General features: G+C 51.5%; 2 protein-coding genes across 3 annotated transcripts in view; one reads left to right on the top strand and one right to left on the bottom strand.

Moving 5' to 3' along the window:
- The window catches only part of LOC140420774 (uncharacterized), an 82,053-nt gene that overhangs the window by 20,803 nt on the left and 35,646 nt on the right, over window positions 1–25,604 (top strand). The gene's annotated exons all lie outside the window — the stretch shown is intronic.
- LOC140420766 (polyunsaturated fatty acid 5-lipoxygenase-like) overlaps window positions 24,864–25,604 on the bottom strand; it is a 134,734-nt gene continuing 133,993 nt past the window's right edge. For both annotated transcript variants that reach the window (XM_072504747.1, XM_072504748.1), the window contains one exon: window positions 24,864–25,206. In XM_072504747.1, coding sequence (XP_072360848.1) covers window positions 25,027–25,206 — 180 coding nt within the window. In that variant the 3' untranslated portion in view covers window positions 24,864–25,026. The remainder of the gene's footprint in view (window positions 25,207–25,604) is intronic.

The following is a 25,604-nucleotide window of genomic DNA, read 5'->3' as shown; positions in this document are numbered from 1 at the left end:
AATCCCGCTGAAGCATCTCTGCATCCTCTTCAGAGATCACCCTCCCACCCAACTTTGTACCTTCTGCAAATTTGGAGTTAATACATTTAGTTCCCTCATCCACATCATGAATATATAATGTGAGCAGTTGGGGTCATTGCACAGATTCCTTTGGTACCCCACTAGTCACTGCCTGCCAATCCGAAAAAGATCCATTTATTCCCACTCTTGCTTCCTGTCAGCTAACCAGCTTTCGATCCATCTCAAGACACTACCTGCAATTCCATGAGCTTTAACTTTACATAGTAATGTGCTATGTGAGACCTTGTTGAAAGTCTTACGAAAGTCTAAATAACGACATCCACCGGTTCTGTCTGATCAATTCTACTAGTTACATCTGCAAAGAATTCCAGTAGATTTGTCAAGCATGATTTCCCTTTCGTAAATCCACCCTAACTTTGTCTGATTATACCACTGCGTTCCAAATGCTGTGCCATGAAATCCTTGACAATGGACTCCAGAAACTTCCCTAATACCAATGTTAGGCTCACTGGTCTATCGTTCCCTGTTTTCTCTCTATCTCCCTTTTTGACCGACTGTGGTGGCATCAAGAATACCGAGTGAAATTGAAATCAATGGGAGGAGATTACGTCTCCATTCTTTAGAGACGTAACTGATATGAAGAAAGATGGTTCTGGTTGGAGGAAGCCAATCAATCCTAGGAGTTCCTCACAATAGTATCCCAAACCTAAACATCTTCAGTTGAATCCAGATGTGGGGAATAATTCAATGATGATTGGATAATGTTCAGTGTCATTCACGACTCCTCAGATACTGTAGCCTCCCCTGCTTTCGTGTGGCAAGACTTGGAAGACATGGAGGCTTGGGTTGATAAGTATTAGGATTCACGCCACACAAGTGCCAGGCAATGACCATCTCCAGCAAGAGAGATCTAACCATATCCTGATGTTCAACAGCATTAGGGGCTAGTTTAGCACAGGGCTAAATCGCTGGCTTTGAAAGCAGGCCAGCAGCACAGTTCAATTCTCGTACCAGCCTCCCCGAACAGGCGCCAGAATGTGTCGACTAGGGGCTTTTCACAGTAAATTCATTTGAAGCCTACTTGTGACAATAAGCAATTTTCATTTCATTTTATTACTGTCACTGAATCCTCCATTATCAAAATACGGCCCATCTGGACACCCCCGGGCCACCGCCCGCCAAAGCCCCCCTGGCCAGCAGCATTGGTCCCACCCGACTTTGGCGACGCTGGACATAGTCCGCAGCCGCCATGCCGGGTTCCCGATCGCTGAGACCACACGTGCCCCGCACGGTCAGGAACTTGGCCTATCGGGGATGGAGCATCGGGGGAGGGCCTTCAGGTAACATCCTGAGGCCCGTCTCTGCGGCGTACTCCTTGATGGTGCCTTTTTGCAGGGGGCAGAGCATCCAAAACCAGGCCCCGCCCCAATAGAGTGGGCTAAATAGCTGGCTTGCAATGCAGAACAAGGCCAGCAGCGCGGGTTCAATTCCCGTACCGCCTTCCCCGAACAGGCGCCAGAATATGACGACTAGGGGCTTTTCACAGTAACTTAATTGAAGCCTACTTGTGACAATAAGCGATTATTATTATTATTCGGTCGTAAAAATGGATTCTCCGCCTGATCGGCGATTACGAAATTGGAGTCGGCAAGCGGAGAATCCTGCCCAGGAGCTGAAGAGCTGAACCCAGGCAGAGGAGAGAGAGAGGGAGAAAATTGGGGATGGAGAATAGAAATGATGAAGCTGTGGGGTGGAATTTGGACTTGCAGCCCAGGGAGGAGTGAGAGTGTGTGGGATGGAGATTTACAGCATTTGGGGAAACAAGAGAGGAAAGAATGTTCCAGAGAAACTAGAATTGTCTGATCTGAATTTCTATCCTGTACTGACAGTGATGACTTTTGTAAACTCCTTTTGCAGGATATTAGAAGGTGACGATTTACAGACAGAAATCCCAAACCGATCGTCACTCAATTCATCAGTAACTGACTGTTGTCAGCCTTTGAATGTGGAAGGTGAAATGTTTGCTTCGTCTGCTGGAAAAGATTTCAAATATCAGTGGGTATGGAATAGCACCGAGAGAGCCACCACACACACCCCTGAGTGAGAGTGTCCCAGTGAGCTGACCAGTGGAAAGAGCTTTGACCATTTGTGCAACCTAAAAAAACAACATTGCGCCATTCTTCGCAAGGAGAGACCGTGTCCTGAGTATTTGTACCAGGCTCTGACTGCATGTCCGACTCGGGGAGACTCATGGATGCCGGCGCCACGGAGAAACCGTGCAAATGTTCTTACTGCGGGAAGGGATTCAACTGTCCGTCCCAGTTGGAAACTCACCTGCGCAGTCACACGGGGGAGAGGCCCTTCACCTGCCCCGTGTGCGAGAAGGGCTTCGCCCAGCTGTGCAACCTGATGACCCACCGCCGTCTCCACACGGGGGAACGGCCGTTCGCCTGCTCCCAGTGCGGGAAGGGATTCACTCAGTCATCCAACCTGCTGAGGCACCAGCGGGTTCACGCCGATTACAGGCCTTTTCAATGCCCGGACTGTGACAAGAGCTTCAAAAGTCCCCGGGATCTCCTGACGCACCAAGGCACTCACACCGGGGAGCGGCCGTTCACCTGCCCCGTCTGCGCTAAAGGATTTATTCGGCCGTTCCACCTGCTGAGACACCAACAGGTTCACACATGACTACAAAGGGAGTTGGATTCTTGCTGCTGTCCATCACATCCAGGGCTGTGCCATTCTGACTATTCAGAGTTTGCTTTTGACGCTGTTAAACAATCCCGATATCTGGGCTGGAGTTTAATATTCTGCACATCTATGTCAACTAAGTCAGCTTGGTTTTAAGCACACTGGGCGGGATTGTCCGGCCTCCCAGCCCCTTGTTTCCCGGCGGCACGCCGTTGGCAAGCGGCAGGATTCTCTGCTCCCGCCGTTTGTTAATGGGAATCCCCATTGAAGCCCCACGCCGCTGGGAGACCTGCGGGCGGGGTGCACTGCCGACAGGCCCAGAGAATCCCGCCGCCAGCGAACAGCGGGAGAATTCGAGCCGTTGTTGTCGATGTTTGTTTTCCCCGCCCGAGTGTTTAACTTCACCGGGCTGGAGATCAGAAAGGACAATCGGGGAGGATACGGCAGGAACGGAACTTCAGGGCTGGACACAGTCCTTCAGTGTCACACTGAGAGGGACAAACAACAATTTGGTATTTCTCGTGTCTCTTCACTGACAGAAAAGCTTCCATGTGGGTTAATGCTGAGGTGTGGAAAGGAATGTGTCCCAGCTGCTCTTCCATGGTTCGGAGCTCCCAGACATGGAACAAAAGACTCAGAGTCAGGAAGAACAACAGTGAATGTTGGAAATGGGCTGTCACATTAGAGATTGGTGTCAAACTGATATGTGCCTGACTGAGATCAAAAAAGCAGGTTTTAGTTTCCAAGCTGAAAATAATTATTCTGTGAAGGTTTAACATCTTTCTGTGACAGTTGTGAGGCGACTATTTTAACCTACGCATTTAAAAAAAATGTTTAATATAGATTAGTTGAAATCTGCATTAAAATAGAGGGGGGGGATGTTCCTGGAAGCCTGGGACAATTATACAACAGACATTTAGGATTGGATTCTCCGTTGCGAGTCCGCCCCACTACCAGCGACGCCGGAAGATTTGGTCTTGTCCTTCGCTGGCAGAGGGATTTTCTACTCTTGCCGCTTGTCAATGGGATTTCCCATTGAAAAGGCCCCATGCCACCAGGACACCCATTTGTGGGGGTGCGCTGCCGGCGGGACCGGAGAATCCCACCCTTGATTTCTGGGTAAAGAAGGATGTGCATCGAGGTTCCTTGAATTCCCTGTTTTATTAATGTGTGTGTTAGACACCAGGACAGTTAAAAATACACAGCTCGGAACATCCAACAAATACTCTGGGATCACTCCCACTGTGGAGCTCCGGCACTGAGCCTGCCGAAGGAATTCTCTGGCCATTGCGATTCATCTCTTATCGATACGGGGTTCCCAGCGGCATGGGTGGCTTCAATGTAAATTCCCACTGACAAGCAGCGGGAGTATAGAATCCCGCCACCAGCGAACGGAGTGCTGCCGAGAAACCCGCGGCTGGGGGATCGAGAGTCCATGTTTGCGGGAGAGAAGTCCAAACTTCCACCACCCTTTGTGTGTGAACAGGGCAGCACGGTGGCGCAGTGGGTTAGCCCTGCTACCTCACGGCGCAGAGGTCCCAGGTTCGATCCCGGCTCTGTCTGTGTGGAGTTTGCTCATTCTCCACATGTCTGCGTGGGTTTTGCCCCCACAACCCAAAGATGCGCAGGGTAGGTGGATTGGCCATGCTAAATTGCCCCTTAATTGGAAAAAATGAATTGGGTACTCTTTGTGTGTAAACATAGAACATACAGAAGGAGGCCATTCGGCCCATCGAATCTGCACCAACCCACTTAAGCCCTCACTTCCACCATATCCCCCTAACCCAATAACCCCACCTAATCTTTTTGGACACTAATGGCAATTTAGCATGGCCAATCCACCTACCCTGCACATCTTTGGATTGTGGGAGGAAACCGGAGCACCCGGAGGAAACCCACGCAGACAAGGGGAGAACGTGCAGCCTCCACGCAGTGACCCAAGCCAAGAATCGAACCTGGGACCCTGGAGCTGTGAAGCAACTGTGCTAACCACTATGCTACCGTGCTGCCCAAAATCTTATGGTCTTACGGTCTCACCACCTTCCAACCCCACGACCGCTGCCATTTATAAGGTCAAGGGCAGCAGATAGCTGGGAACCCCACCACCTGGAGGTTCCCCTCCAAGTCACTCACCACCCTGACTTGGAAATATATCGGCTGTTTCTTCATTGTCCTCCCCTGGACACGAATAGGAACACCCTCCCTAACAGCACAGTGGGTGTACCTATACCTCAAGGACTGCAGCAGTTCAAGAAGGCAGCTCACCACCACCTTCTGAAGGAAAACTAGGGATGGGCAATAAATGCTGGTCAAGCCAGCAAATCCCACATCCCGTCAGTGAAAACCAAAGAACATGGAACAAGTGGGTAGCGGCTGGTGCCAGAAACCCGTCGCCATCCCACCCGGCTGACAGCCCCCGTGATCTTCACTGTTGGAGAACCTGCAAAGCTCAATGGAACTCATCGGCTATCTGCAAATCAGCACCCAACTGGCATCTAGTTCAATCCAACCATGTACGGGGAAGAATCCTCAACATAAGGGAATACTCACGATGACGGATTTGGAGTTGGTTGTCGCCCATAAAGGAGGGGGGGGGGGGGTGGATGGGATGCAAACTCGCTCATTTGATCTCTTATCGATGGCACCGTCATCCCAGTTGGCACTCAGGAAGGCTCACGAACATCCTTTAGTGCATCTCAACTTTGGCAATATGTCAATGTCTGGGGATATAGTGACACAGTGGTAGATGCCACCAGACTCATAATCCTCAGCCGACTGCTCTGGGGTACCAGGTTCAAATTCCACCACAGCAGCTGCACGGGCAGTTAAATTCCACAAATAAAATCTGTGATTAAGTGCTAGCCTCAGTAATGTTGACTGTGACACTATTGTAGATTGTCATTGAAAATTAAAACCCATCTGGTTCACCAATGTCCCTTTTCATAGAACCCCGACAGTGTAGAAAGAGGATATTCAGCCCACCGAATCTGCACCAACCCTTCGAAAGAGAACCATAACCACTCCCCTGTCCAGCCCCCCTTATCCCCGTGACTCCATACCAAACCTACACATCACTAGACATGAAGGGGATATTTAGCATCATCAATCCACCTAACCCGCACATCTTTGGATGGGGAGGACATCTGCCGTCCTTACCCCAACCTTGCCAACGTGACTCCAGAACCAGAGAGCAACATGGTTCATTCTTAACTGCCCCTCTAAAATGGCCCAAGCAAGCCGCTCAGTTCAAGGGCATTTCAGGATGTGCAGCAAATGTTGACCCCCATCGCACTCATCCCATCAAAAGAATAAAAGCTCATGGATGCAAGAACTTCAATAACTGATTGGCCAACTCCTGCTCCCAATTCATCTGTTTGTGTTCTGAGACTGACCATATACTATAATATTGTCTGACTTTTCCAATTAGGATACATTTGTAGAGTTTTCCATGTTAACAGCAGTACATGAGTGGTGTCATTGTGGAATCAGCACTGTAAAATAAAGTCGTTGCTCGTGCTGGTGCAGGTCTGCAGAGTGTCCTTGAAAATCATGAAAAAATAGGAGGAACAGAATTAAATCCACATGAGAATTGTACCTGACTCCAGTCCGACTTACATAGGAGATTGGTGTCAGTGACTGGGGTTTATATCAGACAGGAGGAGATTGGTGTCAGTGACTGGGGTTTATATCAGACAGGAGATTGGTGTCAGTGACTGGGGTTTATATCAGACAGGAGGAGATTGGTGTCAGTGACTGTGGGGTTTATATCAGACAGGAGATTGGTGTCAGTGACTGGGGTTTATATCAGACAGGAGGAGATTGGTGTCAGTGACTGAGGTTTATATCAGAGACTGGGGTTTATACCAGACAGGAGGAGATTGGTGTCTTCCAAACACTTTGAAGGACTGATGCTGTAGATGCAGTGGAATACCAACAAATTCCTCACAAGCCACACATCTTAACGTAACCAACATCGCCTTTCCATCACTGTCATTGGGTCAAAATCCTGGGACTCCCTCCCTAACAGCACTGTGGGTGCACCTACTCCGAAACTGCAGCGGTTAAAGAAGTGACACGCTACCTCTTTCTCTTGGAAAATTAAGGCTGCTAATTTTTAACAAACAATTAAATGGAAGGAAAACACAGATCATAGTTGTACTTGTCAAATGTAGGTTTGCCAATTTTGTTAAACATATACCTGGAGGTTTCATCACGGGACTTTCTTCCAGGCTCCCAACTATTTTGATGAAACCAAATAAACTAAATTGAATAAACAAGCAGAAATTAAAAGGGGTAGCTCGGTAATGGGATAATAATAATCTTTATTATTCATATCATCATATATCAGCAGGGATTCATATATCAGCAGGGCTGGTTTAGCACAGGGCTAAATAGCTAGCTTTTAAAGCAAACCATGGCAGGCCAGCAGCACGGTTCAATTCCCATCCCAGCCTCCCCGAACAGGCGCCAGAATGTGGCGACTAGTGGCTTTTGACAGTAACTTCATTTGAAGCCTACTTGTGACAATAAGCGATTTACATTTAATTCATTTCATTTATTATTGTCACAAGTAGGCGTACATTAACAATGCAATGAAGTTACTGTGAAAATCCACTAGTCGCCCCACTCCAGCGCCTGTTCGGGTACACAGAGGGAGGATTCCGCACGCCTTTTGGGCTCTGTGGGAGGAAACCGGAGCACCCGGAAGAAACCCACAGAGACACAGGGAGAACGTGCAGACTGCAGACAGTGACCCAAGCCGGGAATCGAACCTGGGACCCTGGAGCTGTGAAGCAACAGTGCCAACCACTGTGCTACCATGTCACGCCTTAAAATACATCACAAATAAAGCTTAAAATATCAAACTACAATGTGATTAAAAGGGTCAGCAATGGGCACAGAAGGTCTCGTTGCCCATGGACACCGTATGCTCCTCCAGGGACACCCGGCCGCTCCCAGGCTCCAGTCATTATTTGGCCAAAATAACCATCCTTGAGACGCCTTGCTCGTCCAATTGGGAAGCAAAAAGACTCATTATCCAATTGGATGCAGCTTGACGGCCGGGCAAGCTGCCCCTCCCAACCTTGTCAATATTTTTGTGTCTGACAATATAAACACAATCTTCTTCATGTCCCGTTGACATTTCTCCTCGAAGCCACAGCAGTGCCCTTGCGATTAGTCTTCCAAGTGCTGAAGACTTTTCAAGTCAATCCGGGAGGGTTGGCAACCCTGATGCAGGCTATGATTTGAAGGGCAGCCAAGATATGTGGCCCTGCCCACTGGATGATCGCAGACACTGGGCCATTGGAGTACCGATTGGATCCGCCCCCTCTTTCACTCCGATTGACTGGAGAACCAGGCCCTCCAGCTGGGCCTCCAGTCCCGCTTTTCATTCACTCCGATTGGTTGGAGCATCTGCTGCTCAGCCTCTTAACCCCATCTCTCACACTCCGATTGGCTGGAGAACCCGCCGCTCCTGTCAAGTCATCAAATCTTGTCCCCTCATTTACTCCCATTGTTTGGTAATCTTGCAGCTGGAACTCGGTCCTCTAGCCACACCATTCATTCCGATTGGCTGGAGGACCAGCCCGCCTGTCCCTTTGGTGGGAGCCCCCTCCCAACCGATCGCCGCGATTGGTTGGAGCATCTGCAGTCCGTATTCGAAACCACGCCCGTCCGTCTGGCACACCGATTGGTCAAGGGAACGATCCGCCTCCTCCAGCCCGCCCCATTCCTTTGATTGTTGGAAAGAATACGGCCATGGTGCTCTGAGCATGCCTAGTAGCTCAGAGTGATTCAGCAAGCAAAGAATTGTGGCAATAACCTGGAAACTTTAACCTGGAAACTTTATCTGGCTTCCCTCCCAACCTCGCCCAGCAGTTACAGAGACCCAAAATTTCCAGCAGTCTGTAATTGGGGACTGGGTCAGGGAGCCTCTTTGAATGGAAGAGGAACAGGGACTGGGTTGGGGAGCGTCCGTAAGTGTAGGGGACATGGCGACTTGATTAAGGAGCATCTGTAATGGAGACTGGGTCAGGGAGGGATACCAGAAATATTGGAGAATGAAAGGTTTAGTGAGAGGGAAGAACTGAGGGACATCAGTAGTAGTAGAGAAATGGTGCTGCGAAAATTGATTTGATTGAAGGCGGATAAATTCCCAGAGCCTGATAATCTTCATCCCAGAGTGCTTAAGGAGGTGGCTCTGGAAATAGTGGATGCATTGGTGGTCATCTTCTGAGACTCTGGGACTGTCCCTGCAGATTGGAGGGTAGCTAATGTCCCTCCAATATTCAAAAAGGGAGGTAGAGAAAACAGGGAATTATAGACCAGCAGGCCTAACATCGGTAGTGGGGAAAATTCTTGAATCCATCATCAGGGAAGATGTTCCCAATGGTGGTTGTGTCCAGAAGCAGGGGTCACAGTCTGAGGATTCGGGGTAAACCATTTCAGACAGAGGTGAGGAGACATTTCTTCAGCCAGTGGTGAGCCTGTGGAATTCATTACCACCGGAAGTAGTTAATGCTAAAACATTGAATATATTCAAGAGGCAACTACATATAGCACTTGGGGCGGATGGGATTCAAGGCTATGGGGAGAAAGCAGGATTAGGCTTTTGAGTTGGATAATCAGCCATGATCGTGATAAATGGTGGAGCAGGCTCGAAGGGCCAAAAGGCCTCCTCCTGCTCCAATTTCTATACATCTATGGAAATGGAGACTGACTCAGGAAAAGTCTGTTCATGGAGGAGGAATAGGGACTGGGTCAGGTAGCATCTGTAAATGGAGGGAAAATGGAGACTGGCTCAGGGAATGTCTGTTAATGGAGAGTGAGTCAGGGAGGATCTGTAAATGGAGAGGAAATGAAGTCTGGTAAGGGAGCAAATTTAAATGGAGAAACAGCGACTGGGCCAGGGAGCGTCTGTAAATGGAGGAGGCACACGCCTAGGCTTTGAGCATCTCTAATTGGAGGAGGGACTGAGTCAGGGAGCATCTGTAAATGAAGGACAAACAGGGACTGGGTAAGAATGTCTGTAAATGAAGGAGAAATGGAAACTGGTAAGGGAGCGGATTTAAGTGGAACAGGAACTGGCCCAAGGTCCACCTGTAAATAGAGGGGAAATAGAGACTGGGTTGGGGAGCATCTGTAAATGGTGAAATGAAAATCGCTTATTGTCACGAGTAGGCTTCAATGAAGTTACTGTGAAAAGCCCCTAGTCGGCACATTCCGGCGCCTGTTCGGGGAGGCTGTTACGGGAATTGAACCGTGCTGCTGGCCTGCTTTAAAAGCCAGCGATTTAGCCCAGTGAGCTAAACCAGATTGGATCAGGGTGCATCTGAAGTGAAGGGAATGGAGACTGGGTCAGGGAACGACTGTAAATGGAGGATGAACAGAGACTGGGCCTGGGAGCGTCTGCAAATGGAGGAGGAAATGGTACTGGTCACGAGTGTTTACATTTTATTTTGAAAATGTTTTCATTAGAGTTTTTACTTTTTATGCATGAAAAACAAATCTGTACACATCGTTTACAGTTAATAAAAGCCCCGCATTTGAATTAGCCTCCTAATCCCAACTCCCCCTACTTCCCCGAGACCCCCTCCCCTTCTTGCTGTGTAGCTGGTTCAACAATCCTGGCCCTAGTGAGGTAGTCGCATCGGGTGTGATTGACCTATGTGACTCCCAATTCCCTCTCTCCAGCCCCCACACTCTCCCTTTTCGTTGATGTCTGTGGTGTGGTCACTTTGAGGGTCCCGACTCCCATTGGCCTATTGGTTGTTGGTTACAATAATAATAATCTTTATTAGTGTCACAAGTTGGCTTACATTAACACTTCAATGAAGTGCTGTGAAAACACCTTAGACACCACACCCCGGCGCCTGTTCGGGTCCAGGAACAGGTTGGGGATGGCCTCCATGTCTTGTGGAAGCCATCGCCCGATGACCAGAGGGTGAATTTGATTTTCTCCATTTGGAGAAATTCCAATAAGTCGGACAGCCAGTCTGCAGCTTTGGATGGTGCTGCTGACTGCTAGCTGAGCCGGATTCTACAGCGAGCGATCAGGGAGGCAAAGGCAAGGGCGTCCGCCCTCCTCCGCATGAAGAGATCTGGCTGATCTGATACCCCGAAGACTGACACTTTCAGGCACAGCTCCACATTCATCCCCACAACCTTGGACACAGCCTCAAGAAAGCTGTCCAGAACCTGGCAAGTCTGAGGCATGCCCAGAACATGTTAGTGTGGTTCCCCGGGCCTCCCTGGCACCGTTCACATTTGTCCTTCACCTCGCCGAAGAACCCGCTCATTCGCATTCTGGTTAGGTGTACTCTGTGCACCATGTTCAGCTGCATTAGGTTTAGCCTTGCACAAGTCGAGGTGGAGTTGACTGTTCAGTGCATCGCTCCAGAATCCCCACCCTATTTCAAACCATAGATCCTCCTCCCATTTTTCTCCTTTCTCGTCCGGGGGGAGTGTGCCTTCTCCAGTATTCGCCGATACAAGTCCGCAATGTTTCCACGCCCCCACCCCCAAGTTGTCCACTTCCAGCAGTTCTTCTATAGAGATTGTTTTGGCGCAGATCATAAATACTCCGAGGCCCTGCCGCAGAGCTCCTGGCAAAGAGGAAAAAGCTACAAATGGACTTTGATCTGCTCTCCACGAGGAAAGCCGTGCACCAATTCCACCAGGCACAGGGGCCCTATACGATCACAGAGACAAAGCCAGCCGCCTGCTGGCGCACCAGCTGAGAAAGCAGGCAGCCACCAGAAAGATTGAGCAACTTAAAGACAACAGAGGCACATTGGAAACAGACCCAGAAAAAGTCAACAAAACCTTCGAGGCCTTTTACCGAGGGCTGTACTCCTCAGAGCCCCTAACAGTAGACTCGGGGATGAAACGGTTCCTCGACGGACTGGGCATGCCAGTTGTGGGGAAGGACAGAAAACGGGGCTTGGAAGCACCACTAGCACTGGGAGAGATCATGGAGAGCTTGAGCTCCATGCAGGAAGGAGGCGGACCAGAGGGGCTCCCAGCAAACGTCTACAAACAATTCGCGACAGCACTGGCCCCGCACCTGTGGGAGATGTTCACAGACTCGCTGGCAAGGGGCACACTGCACCCATGCTAGCACAGGCCTCAATCTCGCTGATACCCAAGAAAGACAAATACCCAACGGAATGCGAATCATGCAGACCTATCTCACTGCTAAATGTAGATGCCAAAATCCTAGCCAAAAGGCTGGAGGATTGCATTCCAGATGTGGTCGCAGAGGACCAGATGGGCTTTGTCAAAGGTAGACAGCTAACACTGAACATCAGGCACCTGCTGAATGTGATAATGACCCCATCCAGGGAGAGAACACCAGAGGTGATTGTCTCCCTGGATGCAGAAAAGGCCTTCGACAGTCGAATGGAAATACCTCATTGAGGTACTGGAGCGGTTCGGGCTCGGATCAGGATTCACCTCCTGGGTGAAGCTCCTGTACAACGCTCCTATGGCGAGCGAACGGACAAACAACACCAACTCCCAGTACTTCCACCTGCACAGGGGCACCAGGCAGGGATGCCCGCTGTCCCCACTGCTGTTTGCCCTAGCGATCGAACCACAAGCGATCACTCTCAGAATAGCAAAAAACTGGGCGGGGATCAAAAGGGGAGGCAGAGAGCACAGAGTCTCGCTCTATGTGGATGACCTGCTCCTCTACATCTCGGGGCCGGTGCAAACTCGATGGGCCAATTGCCTCCTTCTGCACTGTTGATTCTCTACATCGTGGACCCACAAAGCAGCATTGAAGGAATCCTGAAAAGTGTGAAAAGCTCCTGAAAGAGTTTGGTGCCTTCTCAACATGAGCAAAAGCAAACCCGCAAGGGGAAGGGACAGCACTGCCATTTAAACAAGCCCGACACAAATTCCACTACCTGGGGATCTAAATCGCTCATGACTGGACGGAGTTTCACAAGTGGAACCTGTCTGACAGAGGAAGTCAAAAAGGATCTGCAAAGATGGAACACATTCCCACTCTCCCTCGCGGGGACAGTACAGACGATCAAAATGAATGTACTGTCCAGGTACCTCTTCCTACTTAGATCCATCCTGATCCATATCCCCTTGGACTTTTCAACTCACTGGGCAAGCTAATCATGGCGTTTGTTTGTGGGAGGGGGGAAGAATGCTAGGATCCCAAAGAAAGTCCTACAGAAAACAAAGTCCAGGGGGGTGCTAGCCTTCCCAAACCTACAATACGACCACTGGGCAGCGACAGCAGAAAGAGTAATGGGATGGATTAAGGAGCCAGAAGCCGAGTGGGTCCGCACGGAGGAGGCCTCCTGCAGGGGGACCTCGCTCCGGGCCCTAGCCATGGCGGCACTCCCATGCCCACCCAAAAAACATTCCAGCAGCCCGGTGGTGATCACCACCTTCCAGTCCTGGAACCAATTGCGGCAACAATTCGGCCTGATCGTAATGTCCGACAAAGCTCCTATCTGCAGAGGTTCATGCCAGCGCTCACTGACGCCACCTTTAAAAGGTGGAGACAGGGCGAGGGGACACTGACGGTCAGGGACCTATATATGACGGCAGGGTCACAACACTGGATGAACTGACGGAGAGATTCCAGCTAGCTAAGGGCAACAAACTCAGATACCTATAGCTTTAAAATTTCCTACGGAAGGAGACAAGGACGTTCCCACGACTGCTGCGACAGATACTGCTTGAGGGATTATTGGACGCAAACATTCGAGGTAAAGTAAACTGTAGCAACATGTACGAACAACTAGTGTGGAGGGCTGACACTGAACTGGACGCGAAGAGGAAGAAATGGGAGGAAGACCTGGGGCTCGAAATAGGGTGGGGATGATGCACTATCAATTACGACGAGACGAGAGCAGAATGTAATCGAGGCTTTATTACACAGAGATGTGTGGTCTCCTACAGCTGCTGCTGAAATGGCTGCAGTTCGGAGAGCACACGCATTTATACTCCGCCTACTGGGCGGAGCCAGCAGGCAGGGATCTACCCCCGTACCTGTAGTACAGGGACCTTACTGTAAAACCCATATATACAATATAATACAACAGTGGTGACTACCACATTCACCCCCTGTTAAAAATGAGTCCAGCGGGGGTGGTGAAGAACTATATACAGACAAGTTGCTTTTAACAATCACAGAGAATATTACAAATTTAGGCGGTCCGGTGCCTTGACCTGTCGTTGAGAGCGCCGCAGTGCTGGTGGCGACTCAGGCGTCAGCTTGGTCTTCGGTTACTCCAGGAGCGTGTCGAAATCCTCTTCATCCCTAGGTGGGAGCAAGGGGAGGACGGATTGTCCTGGAGCGGGGGCTGCGGTGGGGTGCGCTGGGAGAGGGGAGGGTGGCGCCAGGGCAGTGGGGGAGGGGGGGCGACCCAGATGGTGCCAGGTGCCTGAGGGAGACTGTGTTTTGGCGGCTGACGGGGTACGCCACGTAAGCATACTGCGGGTTGGCGTGGAGCAGATGTACCCTCTCAACCAACGGGTCCGCCTTGTGGAGTCGCACGTGTCTACAGAGGAGAACGGGTCCTGGAGCTGCCAGCCACGTTGGGAGCGAAACACCGGAGGTGGACTTCCTGGGGAAGGCAAAGAGACGTTTATGGGGTGTTTCGTTAGTTGCAGTGCATAGGAGCGACCAAATGGAGTGAAGTGCGTTGGGGAGGACCTCCTGCGGGAGGCGGGGAGATATCTGGACCATAGGGCCAGCCCTCCAGACCGTCCCATTCTCCCCCTCCACCTGCCCGTTTCCCCTGAGGTTGTAGCTGGTCGTCCTGCTCGAGGAAATGCCCCTGTTGAGCAGGAACTGGTGCAGCTCATCGCTCATAAATGAGGATCCCCGGTCGCTGTGGAAATAGGCGGGAAAACCGAACAGAGTGAAGATGGTGTTGAGGGCTTTGATGACAGTGGCAGATGTCATGTCGGGGCATGGGACGGCAAAGGGGAATCGGGAATATTCGTCTGGCACACTGAGGACGTACGTGTTGCGGTCGGTGGAGGGGAGGGACACTTTGAAGTCCACGCTGAGGCGTTCAAAGGGGCGGGAGGCCTTCACCAGGTGCGCACGGTCTGGCCGGTAGAAGTGCGGTTTACACTCCACACAGACCTAGCAGTCTCTGGTGACAGCCCTGACTTCCTCGATGGAGTAGGGCAGATTGCGGGCCTTTATGAAGTGGTAAAAACGGGTGACTCCTGGGTGACAGAGATTGTTGTGCAGGGTCCGGAGTCGGTCAATGTACCTCGGGACAGGGCATCAGGGGGCTCATTGAGCTTACCGGGGCGATACAAAATATCATAGTTGTAGGTGGAGAGCTTGATCCTCCACCTCAAGATTTTATTGTTCTTGATCTTGCCCCGCTGTGTATTATTGAACATGAAGGCAACCGACCGTTGGTCAGTGAGGAGAGTGAATCTCCTGCCGGCCAGGTAATGCCTCCAATGTCACACAGCTTCAATGATGGCTTGGGTCTCCTTTTCGACGGAGGAGTGCAGAATCTCGGAGGCATGAAGGGATTGTGAAAAGAATGCCACGGGCCTGCCTGCCTGGTTGAGGGTGGCGACCAGAGCGACATTTGATGCATCGCTCTCGACTTGGAAGGAGAGCGTCTCATCGACCGCGTGCATCGCAGCCTTGGCGATGTCGACCTTCATACGGTCGAAGGCCTGGTGAGCCTCGGCCATCAGTGAGAAAACGGTGGATTGAATGAGTGGGCGGGCCTTGTCCGCATAATTTGAGACCCACTGGGCGTAATACGAAAAGAACCCCAGGCATCGTTTGAGGGCCGTGGGGGAGGGGGAGTTCCATGAGGGGGCGCAGACGATCGGGGTCAGGCCCCAGACCACACAGCCAAGAATGGCTAATCGGAGGAAGTGCTGAACACGCACTTCTCCTTGTTATACGTGAGGTTGAGGGGAGTAGAGGTGTGGAGAAATTTGGAAAGGTTAGCGTCGTGGTCCTGCTGGTCATGGCCGCAGATGGTGACGTTGTCCAGGTATGTGAAGGTGGCCCACAGTCCGTACCGGTTAACCATTCCGTCCATCTCCCGTTGGAAGACCGAGACCCCGTTGGTGACGCCGAAGGGAATCCTGAGAAAGTGGTAAAGGCGGCCGTCTGCTTCGAACTCAGTGTATGGGCCGTCCCCCTTGCGAATGGGGAGCTGGTGGTAGGCAGATTTCAGGTTCACTGTCGAGAAGACCCGGTACTGTGCAATCTGATTGACCATATCAGATATGCGTGGGAGGGGGTACGCGTCGAGCTGTGTGTACCGGTTGATGGTCTGACTGTAGTCCACGACCATTCTGTGTTTCTCCCCAGGTTTAACGACTACCACTTGGGCTCTCCAGGGGCTGTTGCTGGCCTCGATGATGCCTTCCCGAAGCAGCCGCTGGACCTCGGACCTGATGAAGGAGGACGTAGAGCCGGAAGCCGCTGTACTCTACGCCCTGGACGATGAGGGTGGCGATGCAGTACCCCCGGATCGCCATGGAGGCCAGGGGGATTCTCTGGTTAGCGGGGTGCACCGCGAGGGAGCAGCGCCTTACCGTATCGGGGTGGATGAAGCTCTCAGTGCTTCCGGAGTCCAGAAGGCAGGAGATCTCGTGCCCGTCGACCTTCACCTTTGTCGAAACGGTCACGAGGTTGTGCGGTTGAGACTGGTCAATCATGACCAAGGCGAGACGCTGGTCGTCGGCGGTTGCAGGTGATGAGTGGCCTGATGAGGTGCCCGACGGGCAGGGGTCCTGAGGCGGGTAAGATGGCGGCTCCCACAGGCCGCACGTGTCCTGGGGGAGGCAAGATGGCGGCTCCCACAGGCCGCACGTGTCCTGGGGAAGGCAAGATGGCGGCACCCACAGGCCGCACGGGGTCCGAGGAGGGGAAGATGGCGGCACCCACTGGCCGCACGTGGGGGGTGCCGGGACAATAGTGGCGATTGAGCAGGCCTGGCATACTGCAGCGAAATCTCCCTTCTTGCCACAGGCCTTGCAGAGGGCGCTCCACGCCGGGCAGCGCTGCCGGGGATGTTTTGACTGTCCACAGAAATAGCATTTGGGTCCCCCGGGGTTGGTTGGCTGCTGCGCAGCGCAGGCGTGGGGTTGGCTGGGGGCGGTCGCTGATGGGGTCCATGATGGGGTGGACGTCGGCGGGGTCCACGATGCACGGGGGGGTGGGCCGCACGGTCGGGGGCATAGGCCTGAACGTGGCGTGATGCGACCGTAAGCGAGAGCGCTAGTTTCTTGGTTGCCGCGAGGTCAAGTGTGGCCCCTTCTAAGAGGCGCTGGCAGATGTAGTCAGACACTATGCCCGTAACAAACGCGTCTCTCATTAGCAGGTTCGAATGTTCAGTGGCCGAAACGGCCTGGCAGTCACAGTCTCTCACTAGGGCGAGCAGGTCACGCCAGAAATCTTCGACAGACTCACCGGGAAGTTGGTGCTGCGTGGATAGGAGGTGCCTGGCCTAGATTTTGTTGATCCACTGAGCGTAATTTTCCTTCAGTGGCGCCATGGCTTCTGTGTAGGTCGGCGCATCCTGGAAGAAGGAAAAACGTTGGAGCTCAGCCGCTCTGGAGCTTCTGTGCTTCTGGGATTGGTTTGCTTCAAAGCAAACTAGCCAATGTTGGAAGTCCTTTTTGGCGTTGTCTGCTTGACGATGCAGTTGCAGGCGATCTGGCTTGATGCGGAGGTCCATCTCTGAAAAATCTCTGTGCAATAAATTGATGCACTATCAATTACGACGAGACGAGAGTAGAATGTAATCGAGGCTTTATTACACAGAGATGTGTGGCCTCCTACAGCAGCTGACGAAATGGCTGCTGTTCTGAGAGCACACATATTTATACTCCGCCTACTGGGCGGAGCCAGCAGGCAGGGATCTACCCCCGTACCTGTAGTACAGGGGCCTTACCGTAAAACCCATATATATATACAGTATAATACATCAGTGGTGACTACCACAGGGGACTCTGGAGTGAAGCACTACATAGGGTCAACTCCACCTCCACATGTGCAAGACTCAACCTAACACAACTAAAGGTGGTACATAGAGCCCATTTAACAAAACCCCAATGAGCAGGTCCTTCCCGGAGGTGGAGGATAGATGTGAACTGTGCCAACGAGGCCCGGCCAACCACGCCCACATGTTCTGGTCTTGCCCCAGACTTGCTGGATACTGGACAGCCTTCTTTGAGGCAATGTCCAAAGTGGTGGGGTTGAGGGTGGAGCCACGCCTGAAAGTGGCGGTCTTCGGAGGATCAGACCAGCCAGATCTCTTCATGGGGAGGAGGGCGGACGCCCTTGCCTTTGCCTCCCTGATCGCCCGCTGGAGAATCCTGCTCGGCTGTCGGTCAGCAGCACCACCCAAAGCTGCAGACTGGCTATCCGACCTATCAGGATTTCTCCAAATGGAGAAAATTAAATTTGCCATCCGGGGGTCAGAAGATGGCTTCCTCAGAACATGGGAGCCATTCATCCAAATGTTCCGGGACCTGTTTGTGGCCAGCAAACAAGCTGATAAAGAATCAAGTAGCCAAGAGCCAGGGCAAGTAGCCAAAACATGAGAAAAGAGAAGGTAGGGAGAGTGGTCCCGGGGGGGGGGGGGGGCGGGGGGCAGTGCAAGAGGGGGTAGCCAAACACAACAGAAAAGAAAGGGGAGCTGCAGAGCGGGAGGGTGGGGGAGGGGGCAGGGAAGTGGGGGCAGAGAAGGAAGGAAGGGCAGGAGGCAAAAAGAATAATAAAGGGGATCCAGAGGGGAGGAAAGACGAGGGAACACATCCTGGAAGGAGAGCACAGGAAACGACAACGACCGTGACGGACACAGCAGAGCAACAGAGAGTAAGAAAGTACAGGAGGAAGGAACGACAGAGGCAAAAACAAGAACAACAGCGAAAACCGACCGGGAGAAGCAAGCAACACCAGGGGCGATGCTCAGGTGCCCCACCCGCCCAGTTTTGTTTTGTTTTGCAGTATGTATTTTCCTTTTAAAACAAAAACTGAAGAGAAAGCCCCCCCCCCCCCCACCCACAAGACATGTATAATGTAATTGTCTCTCCGTTGCTTCCATGTATATACACTTCCCCAGTTTTTATTTTCCCACCCCTTGGTTTTTCATTTATGTCAACTTTTTGTTTTTGTTATCTCTCTTTTTGGTTTCCATTTGCGCACATCTGTCAATATACCATGTACAAAAAACCCAATTTAAAAATATTTTTTTTTAAAAAGACGAATGGTAGAGATGAGCCAGGGGCTAACGGAATGAAGGAATCCCCTGGAGGAGGTGAATGGCCTCCTCCTGTTCCGACATTCCAACTCCCATTGAGTGTTGGTTTAGTTAATCTCTCGTAGGGTGAGAGCATCACTGGCAACGCCACCGTTCCTAACTGAGCTCCTTAAAGGCCATTTCAGGGGAGGGCCGTTGAGACTCACCCAGATTACTGTGTGGATCTGACGTCACATGTACGCCAGACAGAATAGCACTGTCCGTCCTAAAGGGGATACTCGTGAATGAGATGGGTTTTTATGACAATCGATTCATGGTTACCTTTACTGAGAGCAGATTTAATTCATTAAATATATTTCACCATCTGCTATTGAACACATGACCCATCAGAACATCAGCCTAGGACCACAGCATTACGAGCCCAGTGACAATACCGTTACACCAGCATCACCACAGAATACGTGCCATTTAACAAGGAAGAGTGTGGCCACACATAAGGCCCACTCATCGGCACCTCATCCATTCACCCAGCCACTCCCTGCTGTCGGACTGCCTTATGAGAGAGATTGAGGAGACTGGGCCAGTATTCTCCAGAATATGGAAGGACAAGAGATGAGCTTCGCATAGAAGTGTACAAAATGTTTGCAGTGCTCGACAGGAAGGATGATTCTTTGTTGATGCCGATGTAAACCCCAGCCCTCCCCCACTGGGCCATCTGTCACATGTTCTTCAGTTTTGCTTCCAATGACCTTGGTTCTCCTGTTAACACATTGTGCTATCTTACCTTAATTCTGCTATCAGCACCTTCTTTAGTCCTTAAAGTTGCCATCAACACTCACTTTGTCTTGTGTCCATGACATCTTTGTCAATCTCCTTGGAATATATAGTTGGAGAGTTTGCTGAGTTTATCCAGCATTTTATGTTTTTATTTCAAACTTCCAGCATCTGCAATATTTCAATTTTTGATCACATGCTTCCGCTGCTTTGGGGCAAGAGGGTTTAGAAACAGAGGGCACAGGCTCAGAATAAAGGAGGCAGGACCATTTAAGACTGAGGTGAGGAGAAATTTCTGCACTCAGAGGGTGGCGAATCCCGACCAAGGAGGGACCATGGAGGCTCAGTCACTGGCCAAAGGTTTTGACCGCTCCAACTGGTTAGGTCTTCTGGTCCTGCTGACGGTGACCCCCAGTCGCGGGCACCCTGGCAGCGGAGAGTAGGTGTAACAGCAGAGAGAAGGGAAGATCCTGCCACCGGGCAACACCGGGCCGCCTACGCCACCACAAAATATATCACTGGGGGGGGGGGGGGGGGGTCGTTGTTAAAAATACCACCCATCGAGTATGCTCAAGACTGGGATTGATAGATTTTTAGACACCAAGGACACCAAGGGATACGGGGATTGTGAGGGAAGATGGCGCTGATGTGCAGACTGGCCAAGATCTCATTAAATGGCAGAACAGGCTTGATGGGCCCAATGGTCTACTCCTCCGATGTCACTGTCTACAGGGTGCGCTGCAGCAACCCGCAAAGGTGTCTTCGGCAGGGCTTCCAGAAATAAGGAACCTCCACCAGCCCCCTGTGGTGATATGCATCACTGTATATACTCAAGGGGTGAATGTAAATACACTACAACTAAGTAACCACTAGAGGGAGCACCGGAGGTGTCATGATATGCAAACATGCACCAATGAACACATAGGATAGAACACAACCAATGAGCAGTCAGGACACCCAGAGATATCATTACCACAAGGGGGCACTTCACAACCCATATAAAAGGACAGAGCACACTGCTCTGCCTCTTTCCACAGACCCACAACTAGAGAGTACATCAGAGTCAAACTCATTTAAGAACTGTGTTAATAGTTCAATAAACATATTGAACTCATTACAAAGTCTGGACCTTCCTTTGTCAAAGCATACATCAAGGAAGCAGCTTATGCGACATGAAGAAGCATAACGCAACACCCCCCACCCTCCAGAAGGTTGGCAAATAAATTTCACCACCAACTTTCGCAGAAAACTGGGGGTCTAAGGTCAATGCTGACCAAAAGTCAATGCGAAGGCAAACACTGACCTAGGATCAAACCCGATTATCAGCCACCATTCCATCCGGATGAGGCAGGTTTTTCTTGCAGTGTCTTGACGTGACCCATCGACTGTGGGGCCACTCAGGTCTGAGCATCACATGCTGTGAGCGCTGTTCAGCATGCAAGTCATTCTGTGTTGTGGATTGAATAGTTTTACTTCAGTGTTTGCTCTTTCACATGATGTGGCCATTGCTGGCAAGGCCCCAGCATTTGATGCCCGTTCTTATGTACCCCATGAACTGAAAGGGACTGTTCGGGGCAGTCAAGCATCGGCCACATCACTGGGTGGGGTCTGCAGTCCAGACCGGGGGAAGGATGGCAGGTTTCCTTCCCAAAGGTGAACCAGGATAAAGCAGTCCGCTTGATTGGCACCCCATCCACAAACATCCACTCCCTCCACCACCGACGAACAGTGGCAGCCGTGTGTACCATCTACAAGATGCACTGCAGTAACTCACCAAGGTTCCTTTGGCAGCACCTTCCAAACCCACGACCATGACCTAGAAGGACAAGAGCAGCGGATACCTGGGAACCCCACCACCTAGAAGTTCCAATCCAAGCCACTCACCATCCTGACTTGGAAATATATTGCCGATCCTTCACTGTTGCTGGGCCAAAATTGTGGAAACTCCCCCCCTAACAGCACGGTGGGTGTACCTACACCTCAGGGACCGCAGCGATTCAAGAAGGGAGCTCACCACCACCTTCTGAAGCATAACTAGGGATGGTCAATAAATGCTGATCGAACCAGCAATGCCAACATCCCGTAAATTAATTTTTAAAAATGTAAACATGATCCAAGCCGGTTGGTGAAGATGAAATCAAAATAGATATTTTCTTTATTGACAGTTTTAGTTGCTTGCTCAGTCTCACCGCTTTCCTCCCGTGCAATCCAGTGCCCCAATAATCCCCGAATTGCATGTGATCAAAGACAATTTGTATCTGTCGCTTTAACTTTCACAGTGTCATCGAAATGAGAAAACAGCAGCGATGTAATTGACATGACATTAACAAACTAGATGGGGGGTTTTGACAAAAGTTTCATGGGCAGCATGGTGGCGCAGTGAGTTAGCCCTGCTGCCTCACGGCGCCGAGGTCCCAGGTTCGATCCCGGCTCTGGAGTTTGCACATTCCGTGTGGAGTTTACACATTCTCCCCGTGTCTGCGTGGGTTTCGCCCCCACAACCCAAAAAGATGTGCAGGGGAGGTGGATTGGCCACGCTAAATTGCCCCTTAATTGGAAAAAATGAATTGGGTACTCTAAATTTTTTTTTTAAACAAAAAAAACAAAACAATAGTTTCATGCTTTCCATTTCTGTGGTGTGGTTTCAAATCCAGATTTATTCGTTAGTTGAATTTTTGTTGCAATTCCTACCATCTGCTGTGGTGGGATTTGAACCCCTTCCCCCAATGCATTAGACTGGGCCTCTGGATTATTTTAATAATAATTTTTATTGTCACAAGTAGGCGTACACTAAAACTGCAATGAAATTACTGTGAAAAGCCCCGAGTCACCACATTCCGGCGCCTGTTCGGGTACACAGAGGGAGAATTCAGAATGTCCAATTCACCTAACATACACGTCGGGCGGGATTCTCCGCAATTGGCGCGATGTCCGCCGACCGGCGCCAAAAACGGCGCGAATCAGTCCGGCATCGGCCGCCCCAAAGGTGCAGAAGTCTCCGCATCTTGAGGGGCTGAGCCCTCACCTTGAGGGGCAAGGCCCGCGACGGACTGATTTCCGCCCCGCCGGCTGGTGGGAAAGGCCTTCGGTGCCCTGCCAGCTGGCGCGGAAATTACTTTGCCGTGTGGCACATGCGCGGGAGCGTCAGCAGCCGCTCACGGCATCCCCGCGCATGCGCAGTGGAGGGTGTCTCTTCCGCCTCCGCCATAGTGGAGACCATGGCGAAGGCGGAAGTAAAAGAGTGCCCCCACGGCACAGGCCCGCCCGCGGATCGGTGGGCCCCGATCGTGGGCCAGGCCACCCCCGGGGCCAGATCGCCCCGTGCCCCCGGAGCCCGCCCGTGCCGCCTTGTCCCGCCGGTAAGAAAGGTGGTTTGATTCTCGCCGGCGGGACAAGCATTCCAGCAGCGGGACTTCGGCCCATCGCGGGCCGGAGAATCGCCGGGGGGGGGGCCCGCCAACCGGCGCGGTGCGATTCCCACCTCCACTGAATATCCGGTGCCGGAGAATTCGACAACCGGCAGGGGCGGGATTCACGCCAGCCCCCGGCAGTTCTCCGACCCGGCGGGGGGTCGGAGAATCCCGCCCGTCTTTCGGGACTTGTGGGAGGAAACCGGAGGAAACCCATGCAGACACGGCGAGAATGTGCAGACTCCGCACAGACAGAGACCCAAGCCGGGAATCAAACCTGGGACCCTGGTGCTGCGAAGCCACAGTGCTAACCACTGTGCTACCATCCTGCCCATTATTAGTCCAGGGACAGTATAACAATGCCACCACTTCCATTTGTACGTACATCTGCTGCTGTTCCTGATGTGCCCTCCTGCACTCCTTATTGAGTCAGCGTTGTTGCCCCTGACTGAATAGTCAAATAAGAGGGTGGTTACAGATTGTGGCTGAATACAATTCTGCTGCTGCTGATGGCCCACGGCATCTCATGGATGCCCTGTATTCAGTTTCCACATCTATTGGAAGACTGTCTAGTGCCACACACCGCGATGGAGGGTATCCTCAACATGAAGTTGGGACTTTGTCCCCACAAGTCTGTGCGGTGGTCACTGCTACCGAGACTGTCATGGGCAGAGGAATCTGCCGCAGGCAGGTTGGTGAGGATGAGGCCAGGTATGTTTTTCCCTCTTGTTGGGTTCCTCACCATCTGCTGCAGTCCCAGTCGAGCAGCGATGTCCTTTAGGACCTGGCCAGCTTGGTCTGCGCTTGTAACTACTAAGGCACCCAGAGTAAATTCTGCGCCCTTGCCACTCTCAGGGTTTCCTCCAAGTGGTGCTCAACATGGAGCAGAAAAGTTGAACAAGAATAAAACCCGATCGACCTCCCAGTATCAATCTCGGAACCGGAAACGACGATGGAAAACCCTGCCCTGTCGACCTTCCTAAGGTTTCCTGATCCATGTTGACCTGATGCCTAGAGGCTTCATGGGGTCTAGGGTTGAGGTTGAGGGCTGCCAGGGCAATGCCCTCCATCACTGTGCCACCATCACTGCTGAGTCTGTCCTGCCTGTGAGGGTGGTGATGGTGGAGTCTGGGATATTATCTGGAATGTATGATTCCGTCAGTATGACTATATCAGGCTGCTGTTTGACTAGACAGTGGGAGAGCTCTCCTAATTTTGGCACAAGCCCCCATACGTTAGTAAGGAGAACTTTGCTGGGTTGACAGGACTGGATTTGCCATTGTCAGTTCCGGTGCTTCGGTCGATTACTGGGTGGCTTCATTCTAATTCAGCTTTGCTGCACCATCTTGATACAACTGAGTGGCCCCATTTCAGACGGGCAGTTCAGAGACAACCGCTCTGCTGTGGGGGTCACATGTCGGCCAGACCAGGGTCAGGCCGGCAGATTTCCTACTCTAAAGGGACATTAGTGAACCAGATGGGTTTTTACTGGCAACAATCCCGCATTTCTCCTGCTGATTATGACTGACAGTAACTTTTTATTCCAGACTTATTAATTAATCGAATTTAAGCTCCCCCTGGCTGCGACGGTGGGATTTGAACTTGTGTTACCGGGGCACTAGTCCGGACTCCAGATTACTCATCCTGGAACATTGCCACTTCCTGCCACCAGAAAAAGGAAATATTCATTTAGACCCAGCCACCATCCCAATCCACCGCCCCCACCCCCCACCCCGGCCGCCCCATCACCACAACCCTGTATCCTTCCCCACAAAACATCTCAGGAAGTAGTTACCCCAGATGTGTAAAAGCCCAACATTAACCATCAGGGTTAGGGGAGGGTTCCGCAGACCCAGCAGAACCCCACTTCCCCAACCCTGCATGCACGGCCACTCTGCCCATCAGATGGTGATGCTGTTTTCGATGTTGACGGGACTCAGGTACTCGTACTTCTGATCCAGGCCCTCGTTCCGCACCTGGATCGAGCGGCCGATTCCCGCTAGCTCTTCCCGGAATTCTTGGATGGTGGCCTGCACGGCTGCCTCAGTGAAGTGTTCCTCGTGGTAATCGCCCAGCATTCTCTGTGACACGTACAAGATTTAGTGAACTTTCCATCTCAGCTTACAACGTTTATACTTTGTACTTATGCATCCAACCTTCATCAAAGGAGATGCCATTCACCCAGTCCAGTAGGATGAAACATGGCAAAATCAGATACAGAGTACAGCTCCCTCTACACTGTCCCCATTAAACTCTTTCAGGATATGTGCACCACGGGGTTAGATACAGAGGAAAGCCCCCTCTACACTGTCTCTATAAACACTCCCAGGACAGGTACAGCATGGTGCTGAATACAGAGGAAAGCTCCCTCTACACTGTCTCTATTAAACACTCCCAGGACAGGTACAGCATGGTGCTGAATACAGAGGAAAGCTCCCTCTACACTGTCTCTATTAAACACTCCCAGGACAGGTACAGC

The sequence above is a fragment of the Scyliorhinus torazame genome, chromosome 5 (assembly GCF_047496885.1).
Source record: "Scyliorhinus torazame isolate Kashiwa2021f chromosome 5, sScyTor2.1, whole genome shotgun sequence".
In the NCBI taxonomy this organism is placed as follows: domain Eukaryota; kingdom Metazoa; phylum Chordata; class Chondrichthyes; order Carcharhiniformes; family Scyliorhinidae; genus Scyliorhinus; species Scyliorhinus torazame.
Note: the sequence above shows the minus strand (reverse complement) of the source record. Positions and strands in the feature narration are given on the sequence as shown.